Source organism: Symphodus melops (genome assembly GCF_947650265.1).
Source record: "Symphodus melops genome assembly, chromosome: 9".
Classification (NCBI taxonomy): domain Eukaryota; kingdom Metazoa; phylum Chordata; class Actinopteri; order Labriformes; family Labridae; genus Symphodus; species Symphodus melops.
In genome coordinates, this window is record NC_136699.1 from 15,231,884 (window position 1) to 15,256,595 (window position 24,712).

Consider the following 24,712-nt stretch of genomic DNA (forward strand, 5'->3'; position numbering starts at 1 on the left):
CTGTCCTTCATCCCCTACAGTGCAAAGACTCTTGAGGGCGTTAATGGTTTCGATTTGGCACAAACACGAGGGTGGAATTCATCAGCGAGAAAGACATGTTCTCTGTAACATTAAATTTAAATGAAGTTGATGAAAGGATCTTTAAAAGGTGTTGACACTTTGGTTTAAAACAGACAATGTTGTGCAAAATAAAAAGTCTCACATGCATTGGAGACAACTTTATAGCATTGTTGTGTTTTGCTTAGTTTCTATGTTATGAACACTGTGATTGACAGAACATTTGATAAAGAGTCTATTTTAATTTTTTACATTTTTCACACCAATGAGCAGCATGTTTGTCTGTTAAAAGGCGGCAAGATAAAAGTGTTGTTTTTGTCTGTAATCGATACCTACCTACTCATGGACAGGACCAAATTAAGCAAAGAGCTGAAAAGTACCACTTTGTCCCTCAGAGGGCACCAAAGTCAACACAAACCATAAGTTCCACACAGAAGCTTTAATATTTGCTATACCTCAAAGTGACGCTGTCAGATGCTTCTATAGTTTTGATGGGGTTAAAAAATAAAGACAACCTACACGATTTGTGTCTGCCTTAATCGAAGATATCTGCATAGTGTTGCTTTTTCATGACAAAAAGCCCACTTTATTCTCATGTGCCTTTGCTTTTTTTCATCAGGGTGACCAAGGCCAGGCTGGACCAGCTGGTCCTCCTGGTCCGCCAGGTCCCCCTGGTCCCAGAGGCCCCCCTGGCAACACAGGCAAGGACGGACCGCGTGGCCCCGCTGGAGAGCCAGTAAGAACTTCTTTTCTTGCACCACAGTACCAAATGTACACCCACTACACCATACAACAAAGAGTCCGGAATCTAGACTAGACCTGCTCTGTTGTGAAATCACATTTGTAATGAATTGGTGCTGTACAACTAAAAATGTATTTGTCGATTGACCCTTACCCTCACACACATCCGCACACATAGTTACTGTTATTCGCCTCCTCATCCGTCATCCTCCCTTCACTTAAAGTTTCACCACAAAGAATCAGTCATTTAAAACACCTCAGTGAGTCGTCAGAGGCTGCTGTTACCCTCATTGCGTTGACCTGATTGTGTTCGACCGCAGGGTGTGACACATTGCAAATTGAGTTGTTCTGTCTTCTTGTGTCTGTATATTTTAAACATCCATTATGGGGCAAAAGGGCCCGTGCATGTAAATTGCAGTGGACCCATATACTCGTTCTTCCGGGTCTGCCAGTGAGCTGCGGCTTACCTAAAAACTCCCAGAATAGCAACTCTACTCCTGCTCATCTGTTTTGTGTAAGAAATCGACCACAAAGATCTCCATCACGCCCCCTTTCTCCCACCCTCCTCGCACCACTGTCGTCGTGAACTCCTGAAACAGATATGGCACTGCGGCGAGGTCATGGGCAGTTTGCTTGTTTCACCAAACAATAGTTGTGCTCCTTGCCTGGGGCAGTTAATGTTTCTCAACATTTCTGTTTCCCAGAGTTCTGCTTATATGCAGTAGCTGCTAAAAGCTGTGGTTAAAGAATGGGAGAGGGGGAAAGGTAATTTTTGTTTATGCAAAGGAAGGAATGAATGCTCTGTAACCCTCAACTGGCACAGGAGAGCAACGGGATGCAAGTGAAATATGTTGGTTTTACTGTGCGCTTGCAGAACCGACACAAAAAGAAAACCAGAACAGATCAGGCACTGACTAAAACCAGACCGGTCTAAGAGAGGGGCCCTTCCTGTAACCTAGTCGATTTTCAAATATATTCTCAGAGTCTGACTTGATCAAAAGGCATAACAAAACCCAAACAGCAAAACAAAGCAGAGTGCTGCTAAGAGCCGATCCATGTTGTGGGCAGATGTGTGAGAGGGCTGAGAGAAAGTGAACAAGCCTGCCTGCCAGCGTGGGTGTCCCTGGTCATTTGTGTGTCTAAAGAGGCAAATAAATGAACGACAGCTCAATCAATGCATAGAGTCAGTCTGGGCCAAAAACTACTGTGTTGGATTTGTGTGAAATAACCTTAGAACAGCCGTGATATATTTATTTCAGCATACCCGAGACGAGAAAATCTTTTTAGGTAAATTTACTTTCGTTTGAAATTGGAAGGGTATTTGACATCTGAACTGGTCTTCATCCATCCTTATTGTGCTCGCAGGATAAAAGAAGTTCTAAAAATTATTTGCAACGGTGATTTGTATCCCGCTGCCTTGGAGGGAAGATCAAAAGACAAGGAGGAGGTAAGAGGGGTGAGAAAAAAGGTTAAAAGGCTGCCGGAGTATCTGAGGATGGAAATAAAAGAGTAGCACCGAGCAGAGAAGAAGATCTGGATGATAGTTTGTGTTTGCTGGCAGAGAGCGAGAGGAAGAAAAGCAGCTGGGAAAGCTCTAAGTAGCTGCACATTATTGTAAAATATGAGGATAGAGCGGAAGGTTGATAACCTCCAATTGATATCATTTTATTGCAGTGCTCTCAAGGATCAGGCAAACGCCATAGCTTGTGTGTGTGTGTGTGAGGCTTTTGCACAAGATCCCACTAAGCTCTGTCATGCATGACTTCATAGCAGATGTTTAGCTGCTGCAAGCACACGTACACCTGGCCCTCACAAACAGCCACAATAAGTCTGTTTACCTAGAAAAGCCAAATGTACAGATGCTTGAAAGTGAATGTGGATAAATCTTTGGGGCTTGTTGCCCCATGCAGATCATACAGCTTGTTCTGGCCAGGACTCCCTATGACTAACCCACTACCGAACATAAAAAAAATGTTTTTTGGGTGACAAATTGGCCAAAAAATGTCTCCATGGTTGTAAGTGTTGCTTATCTTAACAAAGTCTTGTTAAAGATCTAATGTTGTAGTCAAAACCAGACATACCCAAGACTTGAGTGCTCCGAGACAAGACACAGACATGTAGGGATAGAGACCAAAAAGTCAAGACCAAGACCCAGGCAGGGCAAGACCGAGACAAGTCCAAGAGCATAAATATCAATAAAAATCATCATCTTGTAAGCACAGGTTGTATCACTGGATTAGAATATACACCAGGACGGCTGCGGCCGTAACATGTGAATAAAAATCTAATCATGGATTGAAAGTATTTGTTCTTTCGAATCAAAGTAAAGTGGAAAATAACCTTTAAGTGATGGTCTTGATTTAAAATCCAAATTCCGCCCAGTCAGAGAACGAGACAAGACCGAGTAGAAATGCTATTGATTTTGAAACAATCTCTTCAGTGCAACAATGTGAATAGGAAGCAAAACGTTATATGAAAGCACCACTTGCAGTGACTTACAAACTCTGGCTTCAGAGTTCCAGGAGTATATACCTGACATAAGCACTGGACTGAACCCACAGAATAATAATACATAACAAAAGATTTAGATGATTGCAAACAGAAGCTGCGTCATCAATTGCGTCAATTTGCTACGCCTGCTTATCTGCAGTATTTACTGAGGGACTTGCCAATCTGGATAGAACAACTGGTAATGTGTTGAATGTTTCCCAGCCCCTTCAAACTAAATGTGAACCAACTGTGGCTGGTAGAGAGAAGGAAACTACTGAAAAGTTTATTTGTACCTGATAACATCTGGTTATTTCCTGGTGTGGTATCTTATTGCTGTTTGATATGGATTATTGGGTTTGTGTCTGCTTATAAATTACCTGACTTTTTGTAGTTTGATAAAAATGTGTGACCACTGGAGTTTCATGAACGTATGCCTCCTTTACTCTGGCTGTTTGTTGTGTGCTTCATTTGCATTTTATTTGATCACATTTTGAGCCGTCATGGACACACCTACTCACTGAATGCCTGCTGATTATAATAATCCATCATAGTTTTTAATGTAGTATTCATTAGTTAACATTTGGTTTATTTGCTCATATCAATGTATGATTTCCAACACAATAACCCGACATACATCAAATGCTTTTTATCTGTCCACAAACGAGCAAGAAGACGAAAAACATTCTAATACCAGCTCCATTCAGATTACTAATGAGGCCAAGGTTCTTGTCAGAACTTATTCAACAGTGACATCTAGTGGTCAACGTGTGAACGTGTTTGAACGAAACCTACCTGATGTTCAGACTATAACTTGAGTTTCTCCTCTCTCCTCAGGGTTTTCCTGGTCGAGATGGCCCTGAGGTGAGTCAACTTAAAAAGATGAAGTCTAAACCACAAGTCAATCTTGTTATACATTTTGAAGTATGTCTTCTAAAATTGGAGAGAAGATGTTTCTTGCTTCTAAATATAATTGCAACCAATGTGTTTCTTCCTCAGGGGTTACAGGGATTACCAGGAAAGCCGGTAAGATTAATAATAAAGTAACCACTTTGACTCCACTCATTCTTCTTAATTTTTCTTAACCACCTCGTCCGATTCAAAGTAACGTGCGACCAAAAGTGTTACTTTTGATGTTGACTGACGTTATGAACTGACAGGGAGAAGATGGTGAACCAGGCTACGCAGGACCACAGGGCCCTCCAGGAGTAAAGGTAAAAACAGCTCTCTGCTTTTCTCTCTATCTTCATTAATTATTTAATTTCTTCCTCTTTTCATGAGCTTCTTGAATGTATGTTGAAACAGGGCGAGCCAGGTACAGGGGGAAAAGGAGAAAGAGGAATGGATGGACTCCCAGGATTAAAGGTAGAAGACCACATGTAATTTTGAACAACAACATGCACATAATGATTTATGATTTCCTAATAATGTACAGGCCTTTGAAAAAAAAGTGTTCATCTGTAATTGTCAGTGGAAGTTTTACCATCATATGTTATATCTGTGTACGTGACAGGGAGACAAAGGGGAGATAGGAGAGCAAGGACTGCAGGGACCCATGGTGTGTAAATTACCCAATATGATAGCACTCCAAAGTCTTTGGTTCAAATATATAAAAAATATTTATAATAAAAATTATTGTTGGAATTCATTATTGTATTATTTTTTTCCTGCCACAGGGTTATCCTGGTGAAAAAGGATCCTCAGACATCATTGACTTTAACGGGAAGCTTCTGGATGCCATCCAGGTGATTTACAATAAAGCCAGAATGAGATCAGATTCATGGATGTGTCGTATATTTCATCAAGGATTGATAACTGATTCTCAAGCCAGACATGAGACAAAACTTGAAACTACAAAACTGAACTGGTCACCATATTTTTCCGAACAGGCAATCAACAGCATCAGCGTTTCGGTAATCTGCTGTTGTGTCTGCATGGTTTTGGTGGTGTTATCCGTAATTATTGCATGTATAAAAATGCAAAGAAACAGGCCTGCATCAGTACACACACTGGTTGTGCTTGTGCATGTGTGTGTGTGTGTGCGTATTTGTTGGTGTATTAGAAGTCACTCTGTAGCTCACATTTAAGAGATTTCTGAATGTCCCTGGTTCAGCTTCACTTTGGTATTCGTTTGGGATGAAATGGACAGCTATGGCAAATAAAATGTAGCTGTGCTGCTCTCTCAGATAACATAAAGCCTTGAGAAACGGGCTTAATCGTGCAGAAAAATCAGCAGCCTTTGTTTTATTGGTCTGAGTGTCTTTTCATGCCATGTATCAAATTTGCCTCTCAGAATACATGCTTATAACTTACTATAGGGCCGCATGGTGTTTTTGTGTTGTTGCACACAACTACAGTAAATGAGTGCACAATGGGGATGCATGGAAAAAGATGGCAGGGAACCCCTCGCACTGTCGCCACAGTGTCAGGTTCATATTCCCCTCTTTATACACAGAGCCTTTGAATCGTCCATGTGCCGTGCTACATGCTAATAACAGATGGTTATCTCTGCAGTGGAGGGTGTTTTTGATTAAAAACCACTATATGCTATCTGAAATGGGCTCCCCATGCAAGGCTGTAGACAGCAGTGTGAGACAGTTACATAGAAGTTGGTGAAAACATGAACCTGAGATTTTATCAGAAGTCTCATGCCAGCATGGATTAGCTGGCACGGAATCACATTCAATGTGGGTTTGAGTTATATCCATGCAGCAGGTAATGCTCATCACCAAGCCTGTGTTAAGATGTTTTCACTTGTTTGTTTAAGAAAGTCTATTAATTTTATTTCACTTGAAGAAGGAGGCAATTATGAAGTTTGGTTTCTCACACGAGTCATTTTTTACGGGTAATTTCCCTCATTTTATAACATTTTGTATAATTACGTGCATGAGTAGCCCTCACTTTCAAATGAACATCAAACAGTTGTTCATAAAACGTCTTGTGGTTTCCATGGTTTAAATGGGAGACCAAACAAAGTGGTAGAAATTGGAAAAGGGGAGAGGATCAGCATGTTCACCTCTGGGAGGCAACATGGGTTCCTTTTTTATTGCTTCAAGATGGTCGAGGACTTCAGAGGTAGAAGAAACAAGTGTAACATTGTGGATGTAGAGGTTAAGGAGTGTGATTTAAGGGGCTGTCATTCTTCAGCTAGCTTGGACGGCAGCATGGGATGGATATAGTATGCCACAAAGTTGCATGAATCTTTGGTTCCTCCTCGATTTGTGCAGCCGTCTCATCGTTTGTGCCAGACTATTGTGTCGTAAAGACCCAAAACTGCCTGTTTTTTCCCCACAATAATTGTAAGGTAAAATTACTTCAAGTTGCATGTGATCAGCAAACAGACTGAACGAAAGAGCTTTGTTTACTGTCAGCCTTGCTCTGTGAAATCCATCAGTCTTGTTGTTTCCTTTTGGGTTGGCCCATCTTCAAGCCTCCTCTGTGAGATTCCAGTTTTTTTCCACGATTGTGATAAACAGAATCAACAGCCGTGTATAAACAAAATGTCTCTGTGACCGTGTGAAAATTGCAGATGTATATAAAGCGGTTTTAATCAGTGTTTTTATATGAACACTTGGATTTGTGACTATTTTTATGGAAAAGGTGTCATTCATATTATCAAACTCTGTCAAAATGCTAAAAAGCCAGATATCTAGGTTCCATCTATAAGCTGGATGCAAACAAGATTTGGAAAGGACCGTCATGTGGCTCCATGCTGCTTGATGTGCAAAAAAAGTTGCTGTTTGCTTAATAGATCTTCATATCTAAAGTGATGACGTACCAGTGAGGTGTCATATAGTGTTGATAGTGCTCCAAGTGGACAAAATCAGTTATTACAGTTGCAAGATGAATTCACTGTTAAACAGTATGCGATTACATAGACTTAGGTAGGCATGTATATAAATCACTCACATGTTTTTATTCCTCTTTTGCTCTCTCTTTTTAGGGCCAACCAGGACCACCTGGACCCCCAGGCCGCCCGGGGGACAAGGTAAGGGGTTCTGTCATTGCTAATGTACTGCCAACATCTACTAACAGGGTAACTTAATAACTAAGTAGATTGAGTGAGGGTTTTTTTTTTCTTCTCTTCCAGGGTGAGCTTGGTTTACCTGGGCTAGCAGGAGTTGATGGGGAGAAGGTACGATAAGAAAGAATGACGAAATGACGAATACTATCCTTTTATTTATGTGGACTTCTTTTATTCCAATATACCTTTTAATGCAGAAAACAACCTCTCTTTTTAATTGTTTACCCTTCAGGGATCGAAAGGGGACATGGGTGAGGGCGGACCACCTGGCGAGAGGGGAGAGAAGGGGGAGATGGGGCTCTCGGGGCCTGCTGTAAGTTGAGAGAGTAAACAAGTTTCTCTGATATACAAACAGTTGAGAAGTGGATAAATGGCTGGGAGTTAACGCTTTTCACTCTGTTGGTAAGGGTGTGGACGGACATAAAGGAGAGAAAGGCGACTGCAGAATGGAAGACAACCTGGTCAGTGTGATGCACAAGCTTCATTTAACTCAATTTACTCATGCATGTTAATCATTGGAGACAACAACTTTAAAAGCCATGTCAGCAATTTCTAATGTTTGAACCTCCAATGTAGATTTTATTTTTTTATGTGCATGAAACCAGTTTTTCATTTGGTATGGGTGTGAGATGCAAACATTGAAAGCACCAATTGTCTTAGTTGTGTTTTTTTGCATTGAGGAAATGCAGACATTAACAAAAAAAAATCTGAATTTTAAATATGTTGAACATTGGAATACAGTCTTTGTTCCAGTTATTTGGTTTTAAACATTTCTTTAATGGAAAAAAAATACTTAAATTAATTTAAATGTGATTTATGATTGAGAAGTATGAACAACGCTTGAATGTTCCTTTATTAAGTCATTCATCTCGTGGTGTGATATGCAGTACATGTATCCAGAAAAAGCTTTCAGTCTCTTGCTTGACTCTCGTTATTTCCATGATGCTCAGGTTCAGATGATTTCCCAGCCAGGCCCACCTGGCCCGCCCGGCCCACCTGGAGTACCTGGGTCTCCTGGATCAATGGTGAGTCCTTATATCACAATCTCCTGTGTATCCTGACAGAAAGCTTACAAATGAGACGGCAGATGGGCGGCAGTAGCTCAGTCTGTAGGGACTTGGGTTGGGAACCGGAGGGTCGCCGGCTCAAGTCCCGGCACGGACCAAGTCCGGAAACTGGTCTGGTAGCTGGAGAGGTGCCAGTCCATTTCCTGAGCACTGCCGAGGTGCCCCTGAGCAAGGCACCGAACCCCAAAAAACTGCTCTGGAGCGCTCGCTGTGGGCAGCCCCCTCACTCTGAGACCTCTCCATTAATGCATGTCACTAGAACCCTGTTTGTGCATGAGTGTGTATCTCGGCCTATGTGTGTGTTCATTAGACAGAGTGAAAACCGAATTTCCCCTCGAGGGATTAATAAAGTATATAAAAAAATTTAAAAAAAGAAACAAAATCTTCACATCTGCTGCTTTTACACTCATTGTGCACATTTTTTTAGGGGCTACATGGGATGCCTGGTCCAAAGGTAAGACTGCAGTGCATTACAGAATGTGTTAGAGGTCATGACGTGTTGTTTGGTGCTCAGGGTTCATGTGTTCTTGTGCAGGGTGAGCCTGGATATGGGATGAAAGGAGACAAAGGAGACTCTGGTGCTGTTGGACCCAAAGTGAGTAACATCAACCGTCTATGATTGTTATAAAACATGTTAAATCTGCACAGTGGTAATAATGTACTTTAACTTCAGGGATTAGATGGCCTAAAGGGCTCTCCCGGGTTAGTGGGTCTTCCAGGTGCAAAGGGAGAAAAGGTAAGCCCCCCCCCCCCCCATCACCTCACTCACATGTTTGCTACACCTTTGTAATAAAGCAGACATCCTGATTTATATGCACACATTTGTGATTGCAGGGCAGACCAGGGGAGCCTGGACTAGATGTGAGTTTTCTAACTCTTCATGTCAAAAAATGAATCAAAGTGATTTGTAATTTAGATGAATTTTCAACCCATATTCAGTTGTCCGCATCGTTCTGACCAGTTTGTGATTTAATGTCCAGGGTTTCCCGGGTCTTATGGGGGATAAAGGTGACCGAGGAGAACGAGGGGACAAGGTTGGTGGCTGACATAAAAAGTGTTAAAACATCAGTGGAATATAACCAACAAGATATCTTCACTTAATGACGTTACAAAGTTCTCTTTGGGCTTCCCGCTGATTGTTATGCACACAGATGTTTGTCTTGTCTCGTCTCTATTCAGTAAGACTGTTTAATAATTGTTTGTGTGCCTTCCTCTTCATGGTTAGGGTGACAGGGGATCAGTGGGGAAAAGAGGTCTGAAGGGCCAGAAAGGAGAGCAGGGTCCTCCAGGACTTGACCAACCCTGTCCTGTGGTATGTGTGCCACAGCTACACACACACACACACACACACACACACACACACACACACACACACACACACACACACACACACACACACATTTAAACACACACAGTAAAATACTGTAAGTTTGAACTGATTTTCTTCTTGACTTTCCTGTCACCTTTTGATCACCTGTTATTCCCCCGCTCTCTGCTCTCTGCTCTCTGCACTCTTTTTCTCTTATTTGCCTCCTCGTGCTGTGAATGTGTAACTGGTTGTTGCTGACAGAGTTGTGATGAGACTAAAGGTCTGTCTGAGAAGGCAGGGCTTTCTTCCCCTCCACCTCCTCTTCCTCCTTCTGGCCCTGAGGCCCCCTGTCCTGTGGTAGAGTATTTCTTCCTCCTCCTTCTTGCTCTTTTATTACCATTTATGCATGCAAATGTATTACTTTCCTCTCATATGACCTATGGCTACAGAACATAAATGACCATTAACAGGCAGGAACAATGTCCCTGACAGTCTGAACTCTGACCTCTCTAAACCCCAGGTTGTTGTTTTTATGTAAGGATTTATGTGTCAAGTCTTTATACAAAGCTAAGCTAACTGCTGGCTATATACTGTATCTGTTTGAGTTTTCTGTTCTACTGCAGATGTTGTCTTTGTTGTGTCATTTGGAATCATTTCTTGGATTTATAAGTCTGATTATAATTGGGTATGATTTAACTGTTTATGTTGTCCGTGTATGTTGTGTCATAATGTGTGCTCCAGCTGCGGAACAGTTCCCCCCCTTGTAAGAGAATTAAAGAAATCTGATTCTGAATCAGTACAAATTAAAGTGGTAGTATCAATCTTACCATCTTAACGCATAAAAAATGCATAGGATGATAGGAGGCCCATAATAAAAAAAGCAAACCACACGCACACTATAATGAGCATTTGTTTGAACACATCTTTTAACCCTTTTTGCTTTTTCTGTTTGGTTTAGATTATAGCTTTCCTAACTCTACTTCTACCTTTAATTTTCTTTTGTTGCTGGTCGGGACTCTGTCACTAAAATCCAAGTAACCAGGATGAAGAATTGAACGTTTGTTTGAGCATGCATCACATCACATGTTCTTGTCATTAACTTTCTGCTGCTGTTCTCGGTCTGCAGGGACAGGATGGACTGCCCATACCTGGCTGCTGGCACAAGGTGAGTGTGAAGTCTTCTTTCATTTATACGCACAATTTTAACTAATACACTAATTGTGATTGAATATGGGACAGCTATTTGGACAGTCATGGAATCATAATTGTTTTAAATCTGAAATGAAGGAATTTACTGAACTCTGCAGTTAGCGTTGAATGAATTCCTTGACTTATATAAAACAGGGACATTTTGTAAATATGTTACAGAGTGTGAGCTTATAAATGTGTGGCATGTGTGTTTTGAGATGTGTTGATTTTTGTTTGATATGCTACTAAAAGTGCATCTGTACTCTTCTTTGTTTTGCAGTGATGACTAACCAGCAGCATGGGATCTGTACATATTGATAGGGTATATATTGCAATTGAATACTACACAAACAACCAGCTCCTCTTTTTACCACAATTTTCATAAAACATTTTATATAATATATTGAGAATTTTTTTCAACAAGGAAATTTTTGAGTCAACAGTATTACAAAAAAAAACCCACCAAAGAGAGCCAGTGTTGTGGTGAAGGCAGCCATGGTTTTGAGAAGAAAAAACTGAACTGGCACTGGGACTCTCACTTTGAAGGACAGTCCAGAATTCATTGTTGTAGTGCCTTGAATGTCTAGCCGCCTTACTAACAAAGCCTGACTCCTTGCCTGATTGTAATCATGAACGCTGTTTGGATACGACAGTGTGTGCAGTCTCACAGGTGGATGGATGCTTTTGTGGATGGACAGATCTCTTGCCTGCTGCAGCTGAAAGGTGTGGGTCAGTGCTCTCCTCTCCTCTCTCTGTTTTCTAAAAAAAGGAGGAAATGGCGAGGCAGAAGCTCAAACGAAAGCGTCTCTCTCAGCCCTGAAGGGAAGTGTGGTTCTGATGAAGAAAGGACACATGGAAACGCAGAGAGTACAAGGGGGCAGATTTGTCTTCATGAAGCAGAGCGGACTATGTTCTGCCCTGGTGTCATACTGAACACTCAGATCCTGTGCTATTGAAACTCTCCAGGAGGGGGCGACAGAGAACACTTCATTTCCACATTAACCTGAGAAGAGATGACACACAACTGTGGCTAAGACACGGTTATATGGGAGTCACTGACGTCACTGGCACATAAAGAAGGATTTACTGCACGTAACATGTTGTGGTGATCTCTTGTATGACTCTTTTTGTGAAGTTTTTGACTAAATAATGCATGATCAGAACAAGGCACAGTGTTATTTAGCATCCAGACAGATTGTATGACTTGTGGTCTTTCTTTGAAACTCTAAAATGACATTTAATTTACAACAAGTATTCATTACAAGTATTTGTATTTGAGCAATCCACTCAGAAAAGTCAGTAAATCTACCTTTGTATGGCTTACATTTGTGATAGTTGTGACTTGTACTTTTTGTTTCATTTTGATATTTTAGTTGCGACTTTTGTCCAGGTACATTTTGCATTCCTGTGCATAGCTTTGAAGGAACCATTTACAGTATTCATGATTGTTACAGTGGCCTTGGCAAATAACTGCATATCAGTGTAGTTTCTTTATCATTTTCAGTGTAACTGAAGCTTTTTGAATGATCTGTATCCTTTAATCACTGATGGAAATGTGTTTTATTGTTGTTTCCCGTTTCTCTGGACAACAGTGTGACTTCTTGCTGCTGACTTAAATGTGTGTTTGTTTGACACTTTTTAATCGATAGTCATTTTTGGACTGAAGGACTAACAGACTAAAGAATGAAATTTAAATCAATTGTCAACACAGTTTTTTTTTTTCCAAAGGTTAATTACTCTTTTTTTATTCAGTGATTAACTTTATACAATGGTTTGAACTGTCAATTATTCTGCATTTTGTGTTTGTGCTTTTTATTATCACATTTCAGTCATTTCTATCAGATACATTCTGTAGGTCTGTTTCACTCAGTTATTTTTCTCAGATGGGATATTATCTTGGTGCTTCAATACTTGTAATACTTTTAATGTGTCAGCTTAAGATCTAGTCTGCATAGTGATATGTAACATCAGACACATGTCCACAGACACTAAATGAAAAGATTTCTACTTTCAAACATTCAGCTTTATGTCTAGAACACAGCGATAAAAAGAATACCCTTTGGCATTTGTACAATTACAATTTCTATTACATTTAGAAAAAAAAACACGTTCAATATCAATTCAGATTAATGCAACACATGACTGACCAGAAAATGTTTGCAACATTTTAATTGTTGGCCTGCATATTATTAAACATGTAAACGTGTGTTTCTTCTTCATCCTCAACATACATGCACTCTTTGGAACATATGACATTTTAAACAGGGTCAGTATTGCTGGAGGTATTTTCAGGCTTCATGTCAGATGCACTCTTTCAGAAGAACACTAATGACATGAGATTGAAATAAAAATTGCTTTTTCAATTAAGTCCTTTTTTTTCAAGGGTTGTGTGTTGGAAGAATGATGTGTGTTGGGTTGGAATACAATGAGGCACATTATTAACTCTAAATTCCTCTTTTTAATTAAACAGATTTATCGGCTGACCTGTTAACTGGCTAACATTGACCTGCAACAATCAGAGTAGCTCAAAGACTACAATGAGTTATATAAACTCTTAAAAGCTTTATGCTTTTTCAAATTTCACTAAGTTGAATAACTGACATCACACAAAACAATTTCCATACTGAGTGAGATTAAAATAATGTGAAGTCTCACTAAGTGATTTATTAAAGTTTTTTCCCAACAATTTAAACTACATTACACCCTTTTTTGTTTTATTAGATATTGTTCAACTGATGATATGAAATGAACACGGATTCTTTTTTCTGTAATAGACACTGTTTTAAGCTTTAATTCACTGAGAGCTGATGGCTATCTGACACTTAACATTATTACATGTGTTTATTTCTTTTCCAGATTCTATCAGTTAAAGTTGAAACAGCTAAATGGTGACAATAAACGTCTCAGTGTCAAATTACAGTTTTGCATTTTGGAAAGTCATATATCACAGTATTAGCTTGGCTTATGAGAATGTTGTTTTCGGTTGTGTATTTGGTTGTAAAAGAATTAAGCTATTTTTGTAATTGTCTAAAAATATGTAACATGAAATCTGGTCATCTAAAAATGTGGAATGAAATAAACTCCAATTTTTTGTTGTCCATTAAATCATAATCATGTAAAGTTATTCAGTTTCATTCTTTGACCACATATACCTCTTACTATATGTGACTAAAACAGATACGTAGGTAATTGTTGGAGAAATATCTGTTATTTGTATAATTAGAATGAATTTGTTTAAAGAGAAAGAAAATATGAAATAAACCAGACATCTGGTCTGTCCATGTATGTTAAATATACACGTTCTTTGATGGACATAGACAAATCAGAGGCCTATACAGAGGAACACATAACAAGAAACATGTAAAAGCAGCTATTCCTTTAAAAAGTTATTGTGTATATTCTGTCCACTTGCTAAAATAACACAGAACGAGTTTAAGCCAAATAGCAAGAATCAACAGCAATAGCCCTGCCAGAAGTCTTAGCTTAGCATGTACACTATAGGCATATACTTTTGGGAACTTCAAAAGCTATAAAACCTGCTGTCTAGCCACCATGGATATTGGAACGAAACGTTTTCTCAATCCATCAAGTGCATCTTTTTTTGATAAATCTTATAGTTAGGGCTGTGTCAGGTATAAACCAGCTCATAGTTATGCTGCTATAGGCCTTGACTACCAGGGGAACTGGCATCTCCCTCTTTCTCTCTCTCCCTGCTTTCATATCTTATTACTGCATGTCACTTTAACTTCACCCCCCCCCCCCCCCCCATCCTATCCTTCTTTCTGTATCTTGTCCCATCTCCCCATCACACTTTCAAGCCCAGCACAGTTTAGCAGATGGCTGTTCCGTCATGAGCCCGAGTCTGCTGAAGATTACTACCTGTTAAAGGGAAGTTTTTTTTCTTGCCACGCTGTGACGGATTAAGCTGGGCTCTTGTAATATAGCAATAAGTAAGGTCTATTATCTGCTCTTTGTAAACAACGATGAGCATGTTCTTTTTACCTGCTCTTTGTAAAATGTCTCGAGATAACACCTGTTATGAATTGACGCTATACAAATAAAGATTGATTGATTGATTGAGATTGATCTTGTACATTTTTACTAAAAGTCTAAATGTTAACCTGCTGGACAGAAAATAACGGAATACTTTAGATCAAGGGATCACATATTATGTTAAGTCTCTCTTGCTGTTGGACTCTGACAATAGACTGTAAACTCTGACATGCAAAAAATATAAAAAGAAAAAGAAAAACACTATAACTTCATCACATTAACTCTGATAAATGATCAACCTTTCTTACCCCAAGTGTTGATGAAAGCATCTTTGCTTAGCTACACAACCTGACTCCACTGGGTATAAAAAGGACAGATACAAGTCTTTCATCCTTTCAGCCAATGATGTATGCTCAAAATTATGCTAATAAGTAAGGACTTTTACGTTTTCACAAATGGTTCTGATCTATTATCACACTTACTGAGCTTATAGTTTTAAAGACAAAACAACAGGTTACATCTTTAGATGGAAACTCACAAACAGATAACTTTACCATCTGCTTTGATTATTTACAGCAACCCTGAAAAAACATTTAAAATTTAAAATAGTAAGCTAACTTTTACATTTAACTTAATAAATCAACATGTCTGGTGAAATTAATAGTTTTTTTAAAATTGAAATTAAGAGCCATATTTGCCATTTAAATTAAATGTTTTACGATTTATTGGTTGGACTGGTTCCACTTTGAGATCATTTAATTTATTTATCGTTATTTTTTGTCCATGTACAGTATATCCATAGAATTTCTCATCCGATGATGATTTAATAAATGTTTCATATTAATATTGAATGCCTCTCCATAAGATGGTAACTTCATAAAGAAATGTGCAGGATTTCATTTTCAAAACAACTTCTGCTGGACTACATTTCTTGTTAAGCAAACGTTAAGTCCACCTTTCCCAGAATCCTTTGCGGGCGGCTGACCTCTCTTAGTTTTTGCATCCGGGGTTGAGCTTCCTTTTCCTCTGTGCCTGGTGCGATGAGGACTTAGGTTTTTCGGGACCTCTGAGAAATCCGAATCCATCCTTGCAAAAGGCACCACCAAACTTCGCCAAAATGACCGAGCAGATGACAGTGAGGGGGACCCTGAAGGGCCACAATGGATGGGTCACCCAGATCGCCACGACGCCCCAGTATCCCGACATGATTCTGTCGGCGTCCCGAGGTGAGGCTTCCCCGCCGGCTCTGCCAACATGGCTACACTAGCACTGCTCAGCTAACTGGTTCGCTACTATAACGAAATATAAAACCTTGCTGGTGTGCGGCTGTATAAATGACTTTAAAACAGTTATACAGTCTTTAATAGCCTGTAATATAGGTTATTTCACAACTGCATAATGTGAATAGATAGACACCGGTCTGCCAAGCTAGCTAGCTTCTAGCTCACTGTCCCTGTCGTCATCTCACTCAGATGTAGGTACTGCACGTGTGACGTGTAATATGAAAAAGTGCAAGAATTATGGTCTTCACGTGTAAATCTGTGCACCTGTTAACCATCTTCAACTTACCTGCTAAAGTAGATGCAGCATGTTTGACTATATGACAGCTTCCGTTACAGGCCCTGACACAATGATAACACGTTTGTCAGTCGAACAAACGAATTCACGAATTCAACCCACCTTTATACCTGTGTTTCAGACAAGACCATCATCATGTGGAAGCTGACCCGTGATGAGACCAACTATGGCATCCCCCAGCGCTCTCTGCAGGGTCACTCTCACTTTGTCAGTGATGTTGTCATCTCTTCAGATGGACAGTTTGCTCTGTCAGGCTCCTGGGACAAATCCCTCCGTCTGTGGGACCTCACCACGTAAGTGAAGTCAGAGTTTGAAAGCTAATGTATTTGTCTTTGTTTGAAACATTAGTTTAAGTGCACAGGGGTTGTGGTACAAAATTAAATGTTGCTCTGCCATGAAATGAGTAGCTTAAAGTCATTTACTAAACCATCAACTTCATTAATACATTGACTCAACGTTATAAACGGGGCATGTTTATATTTCTCATAGAATAGCAGAAAGTTAACTTTAGTAAATCTAACACTGACTCGTATGCAACTTAAAATTATCAATTATGTAGAAAAGTTATGAACATGCCGTTTTGGGCAAGAGATAATCAAATGAAACTTTAAATGAGTTTTTAGTGGTGAACCTCCTCAGTGTACTTGCCTGGCATGGTCTACAGGTACAATGCACAGCTATATAGGACCTTTTAGTACAGATGTTTGATTAAATGTTCCCCAGTGATTATACCCATTCACTTTTAACTCTGATGTCCAATGATGACAGTCCTGCAAATATGAGGGGAACAGGTACAAAAAACTTTAAATCAGTTTGAATGCTGCTGGTTTTTTGGAGCCAAGTATACAAGGAAGTGATGAGAGGCCTTTGCAGCATGACGTCGGTTCTCGACGTTAAATGGATCACTGACTCAAGGTCTTAGATTGAATTGAAAGTCATACTAGTAGTGTACTAAATAGTTTTTAGAACTCTTTTCTAATAAAATGCGGACATTAGTCTTAACTTGCCTAATACCACAAACTTAAAGTCTCTAGCTTTACTATTAACATGTTCACTTTGGAAGCTCTTCTCCAGAACACAGTCCAAACATCGCCATTGTTACTGGTGCATTTTCTGCTCATCTGTGATGTGTCGAAACATTGTAGTTGTAGCAGGATGTGTTTTACCCCCAGTGATACCTGAAGCAGTCAGATCACGTCATCTGTTTTTCATGTTGCTGGAAGAACACAGAAAGATAGTTGACTTTTTTTTTTTTTTTTTAATTGCTTGGATTTGTTAATCCTTAAAGGGATACTTCACAATATTTTAATGGAAATTTGAGGCTGTAGTGTTGATTACTTGTCAGTGGATGACCATTTGGTGTTATTAACCAACTTTGTTGATTCTTGGAAAGTGTTGGATATGGTTTTACTGCCTCCACAAAACCCAAAACGGTTGATTTGAGACTCGCCTCAATTAAAGCTCTAACCTTTTTACAGAAGTAATGTTCCTTGAAATGCTCGTGCTTACACTGTACATGTTTTCTTATGTGCAGCCGTTTTTCTCATCCAAAATATTTGGTTTAATTTCTCCACAGTGGCTGCACCACCCGGAGATTTGATGGCCACTTGAAGGATGTTTTGAGCGTGGCCTTTTCCGCTGATAACCGCCAGATCGTCTCTGGCTCCCGGGATAAGACCATCAAGCTTTGGAACACTTTGGGAGTCTGCAAGTACACCATCCAGGTGAGACTCCACCTGAAGTTATTGTCTCGCAGGTAGTAACCAGGGGCCTTGCCATGCTCTGAAAACAGTTTAAACTTTGCAAGTGTTATCTTCATACCATTTCACAGACTCCTTAGCTTTCTGAACGTGCTTTTAATCAATGTTTTGTGAGAACTGTAGCCCTACTTGTCTGATCAGAGTTGGTAGAGAGGTCACCTGGCAATGTAGAGAAGCCTAGAAGTCACTGGTGTTCGATCAGCAGAGAATCTTTTCTTCAAATTACAGGATGAGGGTCATTCTGAGTGGGTATCCTGCGTGCGCTTCTCGCCCAACAGCAGCAACCCCATCATTGTCTCCTGCGGCTGGGACAAGGTGGTCAAGGTATGGAATCACAGTAACTTAGAGTTGGCATGTTAACATGATTTCAAACTCTTACTTGAAACTAAAGCCTAAGAAAACCATGAGTTTCTGAAGTTTTCACATCTTAGAATGTGCATGAATTTTTTACCCATAACACTGATACCCCAATTATCTTGTGTAAATGTTTTAATACTAAGTGTGATGTCTAACTGTTCTGTACTGTTAGGTTTGGAACCTTGCAAACTGCAAGCTGAAGACCAACCACATCGGCCACACTGGCTTCCTGAATACAGTGACAGTCTCTCCCGATGGCTCCCTGTGCGCATCTGGTGGAAGGGTATACACTTTTTACCTCTAAAACTGCTATAGAACTGTTTTGAAGCTAATGTTAGTCAATGTTGCAGGCTTCAACAGTGATGAAAACATAGAAAGCATCTGTTTAACATTGATGATAAAGAGGCTGTTTCTGAGTGTCGCCTGTACTTGAATATGTCAGGGTTTATAAAAATGAGTATGAACAAACTTCAGGGTTTTTTTTCCCTCTACACATTTAAATGTCTTGGAAAGGAGCTCTTTAAAGAACTTTAATTACAATACGGTTATTGTTGTGCCTCCTTTTTCCAGGACGGTCAGGCCATGCTGTGGGACCTGAATGAGGGCAAGCATCTCTACACCCTGGACAGTGGTGACACCATCAATGCACTCTGCTTCAGCCCCAACCGTTACTGGCTGTGCGCCGCCACTGGCCCCAGTATCAAGATCTGGGTAAGAGCTGTTCCTAAATATCCAATGATTGCCATATGCCACTGAAAGCTTGTTCAAAATGCAGTGATGAAACTTCCAATGCCAACTGTATTCTTTGATGATAAAGAGGCTGTTTCTGAGCGCTAACCTCGACCACATACTTGTTGTCCCTGTGGCTGTTTACTTTCAATTAAGCTTCTGCTGAACTGTTGCTGATTGTACTGTCCTTGTTTGTTGTCTTATGTAGGATCTGGAGGGCAAGATCATTGTGGATGAGCTGAGACAGGAAGTGATCAGCACAAATAGCAAGGCTGAACCTCCTCAGTGTACTTGCCTGGCATGGTCTGCTGATGGACAGGTACAATGCACAGCTATATAGGATCTTTCAGTACTGATGTGTGATTAAAAGTTGTAATCCCCGTTGATTATACCCATTCACTTTTAACTCTGATGTCCAATGATGACAGTCCTGCAAATATGAGGGGAACTAAAACATGAATACTTTTATAATATTCTCACTATTGGACTTGTCAGACTTGATCTAATCAGTGGGTTTTGCGGTAATGTACAATTTCTATTTTTTACAGACCCTGTTTGCTGGCTACACTGACAACCTGATCAGAGTGTGGCAGGTCACCATTGGAACTCGATAAGAGCGTTTCATCAGAGCAACTTTGAATAAAAGACAGTTTGAAAAGAACACCTGTTGTCTCAGTTTTAACTGTCCATCAATAAGAATGCTTGCATTAAGTAACTTAAAGAAAACAATGAGAATAAGAACGGAAAGCTTTTGTTTGTTTAGATATGAAACTATCATAGACTTTAATTATCAAAGTACACATTTGACATGCAAGAAAAAGATTATTCTAGTATCATACAAAAGTATATCTAAACAATTGGCTATAGATATTCTGATATTATGTTGTATACACTATTTACAATAAGTTAGGGGTATTGTATGGTCCTTGGTGGGTTTCATAAATGAAGTGTTTGTTTTACCTCAGTGATTTTTGGGATACGGAGGCAATTGCATTATGGTGATTGACGCACCTCATGTTCCCAAAAAAGGTCTTGCTGTGTACAGTCTGACTTGCATATTGGGGCCAATACCAAAAAATACAAGACGAGCCTTTTCGATGTGGCATCAATTTCAACATTCTGGGGGGATGAAAAGAGTATTGCCAATAAAGCTCTGTTTTCACTGAGCGGTTCAGTTCGGTGCGTCTCTGTATGCCACGCATTTTGTGTTGGTTCTGCTGACTAAAGCCGAGAAATGTCCCCAAAATTAGCGATGCATACTATCCTACTTTTTGGGGTGCAAAGACTATCGATCCAACCCTAGAAGGTGGAGCTAAACACTGGAGTCCGTTGATTGGTCGAAAGAATCGTTACTTTCTATGTGACAGTGGAAATTGACTTAAAGACAGTTGATTATTTCATCAGTTTTCTCCTCGCTGCACCTTCTCTGAAACAAAGCTTGATTGCATTTTGTAATGAAGAGTCACATGCCAATGACAAAGTAGATGAATTGCTTCATCGTTGGCTTTGTTTGTGTTGTGTTTTTCTCCTTTTTTGAATTTTTTAAGGCTATTGCGTAGCTGGTGCTGCTGTCGCCACCTGGCAATAGCGCGCCTTCAGGTCAGTAGCAGGCAGACAGATGTTGCTTGTGAACTTGGTTTGTCTCAAAGATTCATCAACACACTTGCAGCAAGACACCAAACTACAGGCAGTGTTTGTGACAGGCCCAGGAGTGGAGGTTTGCAATGATCACCAGTACCTAAGGCCGTTGCAGGTGACTCTACTGACATCAAGACACCGCTGCAGTGGGCCCAAGACCATGTGACCTGGACAAATCAGCAGTGGTCTACCATCCTGTTCACTGATGAGAGTCGGGTCACCTTGCATAGAAAGGACTGTCGTCAGCGGTGTAGGAGAAGGCAAAGTGAGCAATACACCGAGGTCAAGATGGTCCCCAGGGTTCACTTTGGTGGAGGAGCTGCAACAGTCTGGGCAGATACCACCAGCAAAACAGATTTGCAGTTTGTAGATTGCTTAGTCAAGGCACGTTCTTAATTCAGAGACATCATAGAACCCATCATCATCCCCCACTTTCACCAGCACACCTCCAACTGTCTGTCCATGGATGATAATGCTCCACCACATCGTGCCAGAATTGTCACAGCTCGACTTCAGTAAGTTTGAGTGCCTCTTATGGTATAACCAGCAATATCCCCTGACCTGAACCCCATAGAGCATGTCTGGGACCAGATGAAGTAGCGACTGGATGATCATACCCCACCCCCACGTGACCTGGCAGAGCTGTGTGTAGCACTTGTGGAGGAGTGGATCATTACCTCAGATAACAACATCATGAGGCTAGTTAGGAGCATGAGACACCCACTACTGACTTTGTCAGTTTTGGTTATTTGGGGCTATCTTTGTTGTTGGGGTAATAAATATTGCACGAACTAAAATGGTGCTTCGTCTCATTTATGTAAATAACGAGCATTTATGTAAATAACAATATCCCTAACTTATTGCGATTAGTGTATATTAATCTTTATGCAGTCTATGATCTAAACATGGATATGCACGATGCGTAGATTGACCTTCTTGGCTTTCCGTAGTCTTGAAATGGTATCTTAGCAACCCGCACGGATGCACTGAAGCGGCCCAGTGGGTAGAGTGAAGTTATCGAGAGGATTTCATAACAAAATACATTGTAAAACAATTTCTTAACTGGACCTTATTCACTTATCTAAATTGTGAGCGTGCACTTGGTAAGGTTGGATAATTAATGACCGAAATAAAAACTGACTTCGCTTTATGCAAACGGTAATTAAAGAAGAGGATGGAACAAGCGGCACGTCCGCGGGTTTATGTTGAAAGAACCCTGGCTCTCATTAAACCAGATGCAGTCGACAAAGCAGAGGAGATTGAGGACTTTATACTAAAAGCTGGCTTTACTGTCCTACAAGTGAGTGAAAGATGTTGGGCGTGCTTTAAGGTTTTCTATCGTGTTACTTAGCCCTTGTTTAGTGATTCATTGTGACCAAGTTAAAAGACAACCTTTATAGACTTAAATACCCTAATAATCAATACAGAGAGTGTAATCATCAGACAATAGCAGACTTGAACTATGAAAAAAGTTGACAGAAATCATTGTTGCTTACATCATATTTACTGTTCCTATGGAAGAAGAGAAAGCTACAGCTCAGTCCAGAGCAGTGCAGTGACTTTTACGCAGACCAGTATGGAAAGCTATTTTTTCCCAGCTTGACTGCCTTCATGAGCTCTGGACCCATCATTGCCCTGACTCTGGCCCGTGACAACGCTGTCGTCCACTGGAAGTCCATCATGGGGCCTGTCAACAGCATCAAGGCCAGAGTAACTCATCCAGAGTGGTCAGTATGACTAAATATAAATCACTTATGACCCATAATGGCTAATCACGATTTGACTATGTTCAGAAAAGAAGTTTCTTGTGATGTCAATAAGCATGTGGCTTTCTTCTAAAGTGATTTATTATTATGTTCTATGGGGTTGGGTTAATTGACTTAGAGGAACATGCATGTCTTTCGAGTCGCCTAAAGTTGACTTTGCTCTTCAGTAGTTTCTTGCAAAGCTTTATGGGTTTGTAGTCATTATCCTATAGCATTATGAGCCCTTCTTAAAAAAGATACAGACCAAAAGTAGTAGTATTTCGTCAGTATTCACTCAATTCAGATACTTGACTGTTTCTACTAATGTGCCTCATTTGTTGATATTATTTTCTCTCCTGTTTATCTCCCTATACATAAAAATGGTGGTTTTTCAGTGGTAATTCTTCATTAAACCCAAATGTTTGGCCTGATTCTCCTGAAAAAAATGCAGCCTGCTTTGCACCGTTTTTTTGGTTTTTTTTTAAATGATTGGAGCCTTTCTTTCTTTTATTATAATTGAGACCTGAGCGATGAATGTGCATGGATCACATGGATCCTAAGCCTCATGTATCGAAGATGATTTTAAGCTTCAACTCACAATTTAATCTCTGACACTTTGATAAATCTAAAGGCAGATCTTACACTAATAGTATGTAGTTTAAATGATTAGTGATCCCCTAGAAACTAAATTATAACTTTCTTTGAATGTTTATTTGTGATATCTATTTATATGAGGTAAACTTTGGTGGAGAATTACTTGAGTGGAGCTGGTGTGTAGATCCTATTTTTGACTTTTGACCAAACAGTGAATTTATATATTTAAAAAAAACCTTATTCAACTGTCACCTTGCCTCAACACAAATTATGTTTCCTTAATATTAGTGAGATAAGACATGCATATTAATGTGACATAATATACTGGGCATGCTGCCATGTTTGCATTATATTTAACAGGCAGGAAAATAGTTCTGTCACCCATTCTCTCTGTCTGTGTGGAAAAAACAACCCCTGGTTTGTCTGTGGTCTCAAAACAGTAAGCAAACTTTAAAAAAACATAGAACAAAGTTCCACTTGTCTTGTGAATGTCGGTCATTCAATGAGTTGATCGTTTATAACCTCACATGGTTAAAGGTTTGTGCAAACAAATCCCTACCTCAAGCTTTATATTAATGTGATGCCTTTTTTTTCACAGCCTAAGAGCGAAGTATGGCACTTCTGACCTGAAAAACGGACTCCATGGCAGTGAGACATTTAGTGCAGCTGAAAGGGAGATCAAATTTATGTTCCCTAACTGTAAGTAAATACACACACTAACATGGTGTGCCTCGTATGGCAATACACTATTGAACATGTGTTTCTCTTTACAGCTATTATTGAGCCCTTTCCCTCTAAAGAAGCAACAGCAGAGTACCTGAGCAGGTGTGTCAACCCAACTCTGCTGCAGGGACTGACAAATCTCTGCAAGCACAAGCCACACAACCCCTGTGTAAGTATCTGAGACTTCATATGTGAAGATAGAAAGATTTAGGTATGAATATTACTGTAACAACGATGTTCCATCTTGTGTTTTCAATAGGTCTGGCTTGCTGACTGGTTGGTCAAAAATAATCCAAACAAGCCTCAAATATGTGATGGAGCCTTTGTGGAAGAAGCAGAATAACTAGGAATTAACTATTTTCAGACCCTTTCTTCTGTTCACTTATAAAATGAAATAAAGGTTTTGGTCGGTAATAACAGTTTTCGTTTGATTTTGAAAAATAATTGTCATGTTATGGTGTAGTTTACTAGCATCAACATGTTCTTATTGCTCCTCTGTCCAATACTTACTTTATCGTCTGTACACGGCTTTTTGCATTTATCTATCAGTCAATCAGTCGTCATTCAAAAAAAAGGAAATGCCTAACCTTTGACTGTGACTGGTATTTATTCTTTCATTATGTAAGAGGTGAGTAGCGGTGCAATTTAATCAAATAAAAAATAACGACTGACCAAACCACTGTTTTAAAAGGACAGTAGTTGATAGTCGTGTTTTAGATTTG

The 24,712-nt window shown here is 39.9% G+C and overlaps 3 protein-coding genes across 3 annotated transcripts in view; all 3 read left to right on the forward strand.

Moving 5' to 3' along the window:
• LOC306829496 (uncharacterized protein) overlaps window positions 1-13,997 on the forward strand; it is a 119,833-nt gene extending 105,836 nt beyond the window's left edge. Inside the window, exons 11-32 of the mRNA XM_079352546.1 lie at window positions 677-793; window positions 4,123-4,149; window positions 4,285-4,311; window positions 4,446-4,499; window positions 4,591-4,650; window positions 4,799-4,843; window positions 4,962-5,030; window positions 5,175-5,198; window positions 7,229-7,273; window positions 7,376-7,420; window positions 7,542-7,622; window positions 7,717-7,770; window positions 8,260-8,334; window positions 8,804-8,830; window positions 8,912-8,971; window positions 9,050-9,112; window positions 9,211-9,237; window positions 9,357-9,410; window positions 9,602-9,688; window positions 9,947-10,042; window positions 10,812-10,850; window positions 11,643-13,997. Of these exons, the coding sequence (XP_079208672.1) occupies window positions 677-793; window positions 4,123-4,149; window positions 4,285-4,311; window positions 4,446-4,499; window positions 4,591-4,650; window positions 4,799-4,843; window positions 4,962-5,030; window positions 5,175-5,198; window positions 7,229-7,273; window positions 7,376-7,420; window positions 7,542-7,622; window positions 7,717-7,770; window positions 8,260-8,334; window positions 8,804-8,830; window positions 8,912-8,971; window positions 9,050-9,112; window positions 9,211-9,237; window positions 9,357-9,410; window positions 9,602-9,688; window positions 9,947-10,042; window positions 10,812-10,850; window positions 11,643-11,693 (1,227 nt within the window). The 3' untranslated portion in view covers window positions 11,694-13,997. The remainder of the gene's footprint in view (window positions 1-676; window positions 794-4,122; window positions 4,150-4,284; window positions 4,312-4,445; window positions 4,500-4,590; window positions 4,651-4,798; window positions 4,844-4,961; window positions 5,031-5,174; window positions 5,199-7,228; window positions 7,274-7,375; window positions 7,421-7,541; window positions 7,623-7,716; window positions 7,771-8,259; window positions 8,335-8,803; window positions 8,831-8,911; window positions 8,972-9,049; window positions 9,113-9,210; window positions 9,238-9,356; window positions 9,411-9,601; window positions 9,689-9,946; window positions 10,043-10,811; window positions 10,851-11,642) is intronic.
• A 1,850-nt stretch (window positions 13,998-15,847) lies between these two features.
• rack1 (receptor for activated C kinase 1) lies at window positions 15,848-19,951 on the forward strand. Its single transcript, XM_079352414.1, has 8 exons — window positions 15,848-16,092; window positions 16,566-16,737; window positions 18,021-18,168; window positions 18,433-18,528; window positions 18,734-18,844; window positions 19,132-19,272; window positions 19,499-19,609; window positions 19,839-19,951. Exons 1-8 carry the CDS (start codon window positions 15,984-15,986, stop codon window positions 19,902-19,904), a joined length of 954 nt encoding a protein of 317 aa, XP_079208540.1. The 5' UTR covers window positions 15,848-15,983; the 3' UTR covers window positions 19,905-19,951.
• A 1,923-nt stretch (window positions 19,952-21,874) lies between these two features.
• nme5 (NME/NM23 family member 5) lies at window positions 21,875-24,374 on the forward strand. Its single transcript, XM_079351658.1, has 5 exons — window positions 21,875-22,228; window positions 22,450-22,655; window positions 23,866-23,966; window positions 24,041-24,159; window positions 24,250-24,374. Exons 1-5 carry the CDS (start codon window positions 22,103-22,105, stop codon window positions 24,331-24,333), a joined length of 636 nt encoding a protein of 211 aa, XP_079207784.1. The 5' UTR covers window positions 21,875-22,102; the 3' UTR covers window positions 24,334-24,374.
• The last annotated feature ends 338 nt before the right edge of the window (window positions 24,375-24,712 follow it).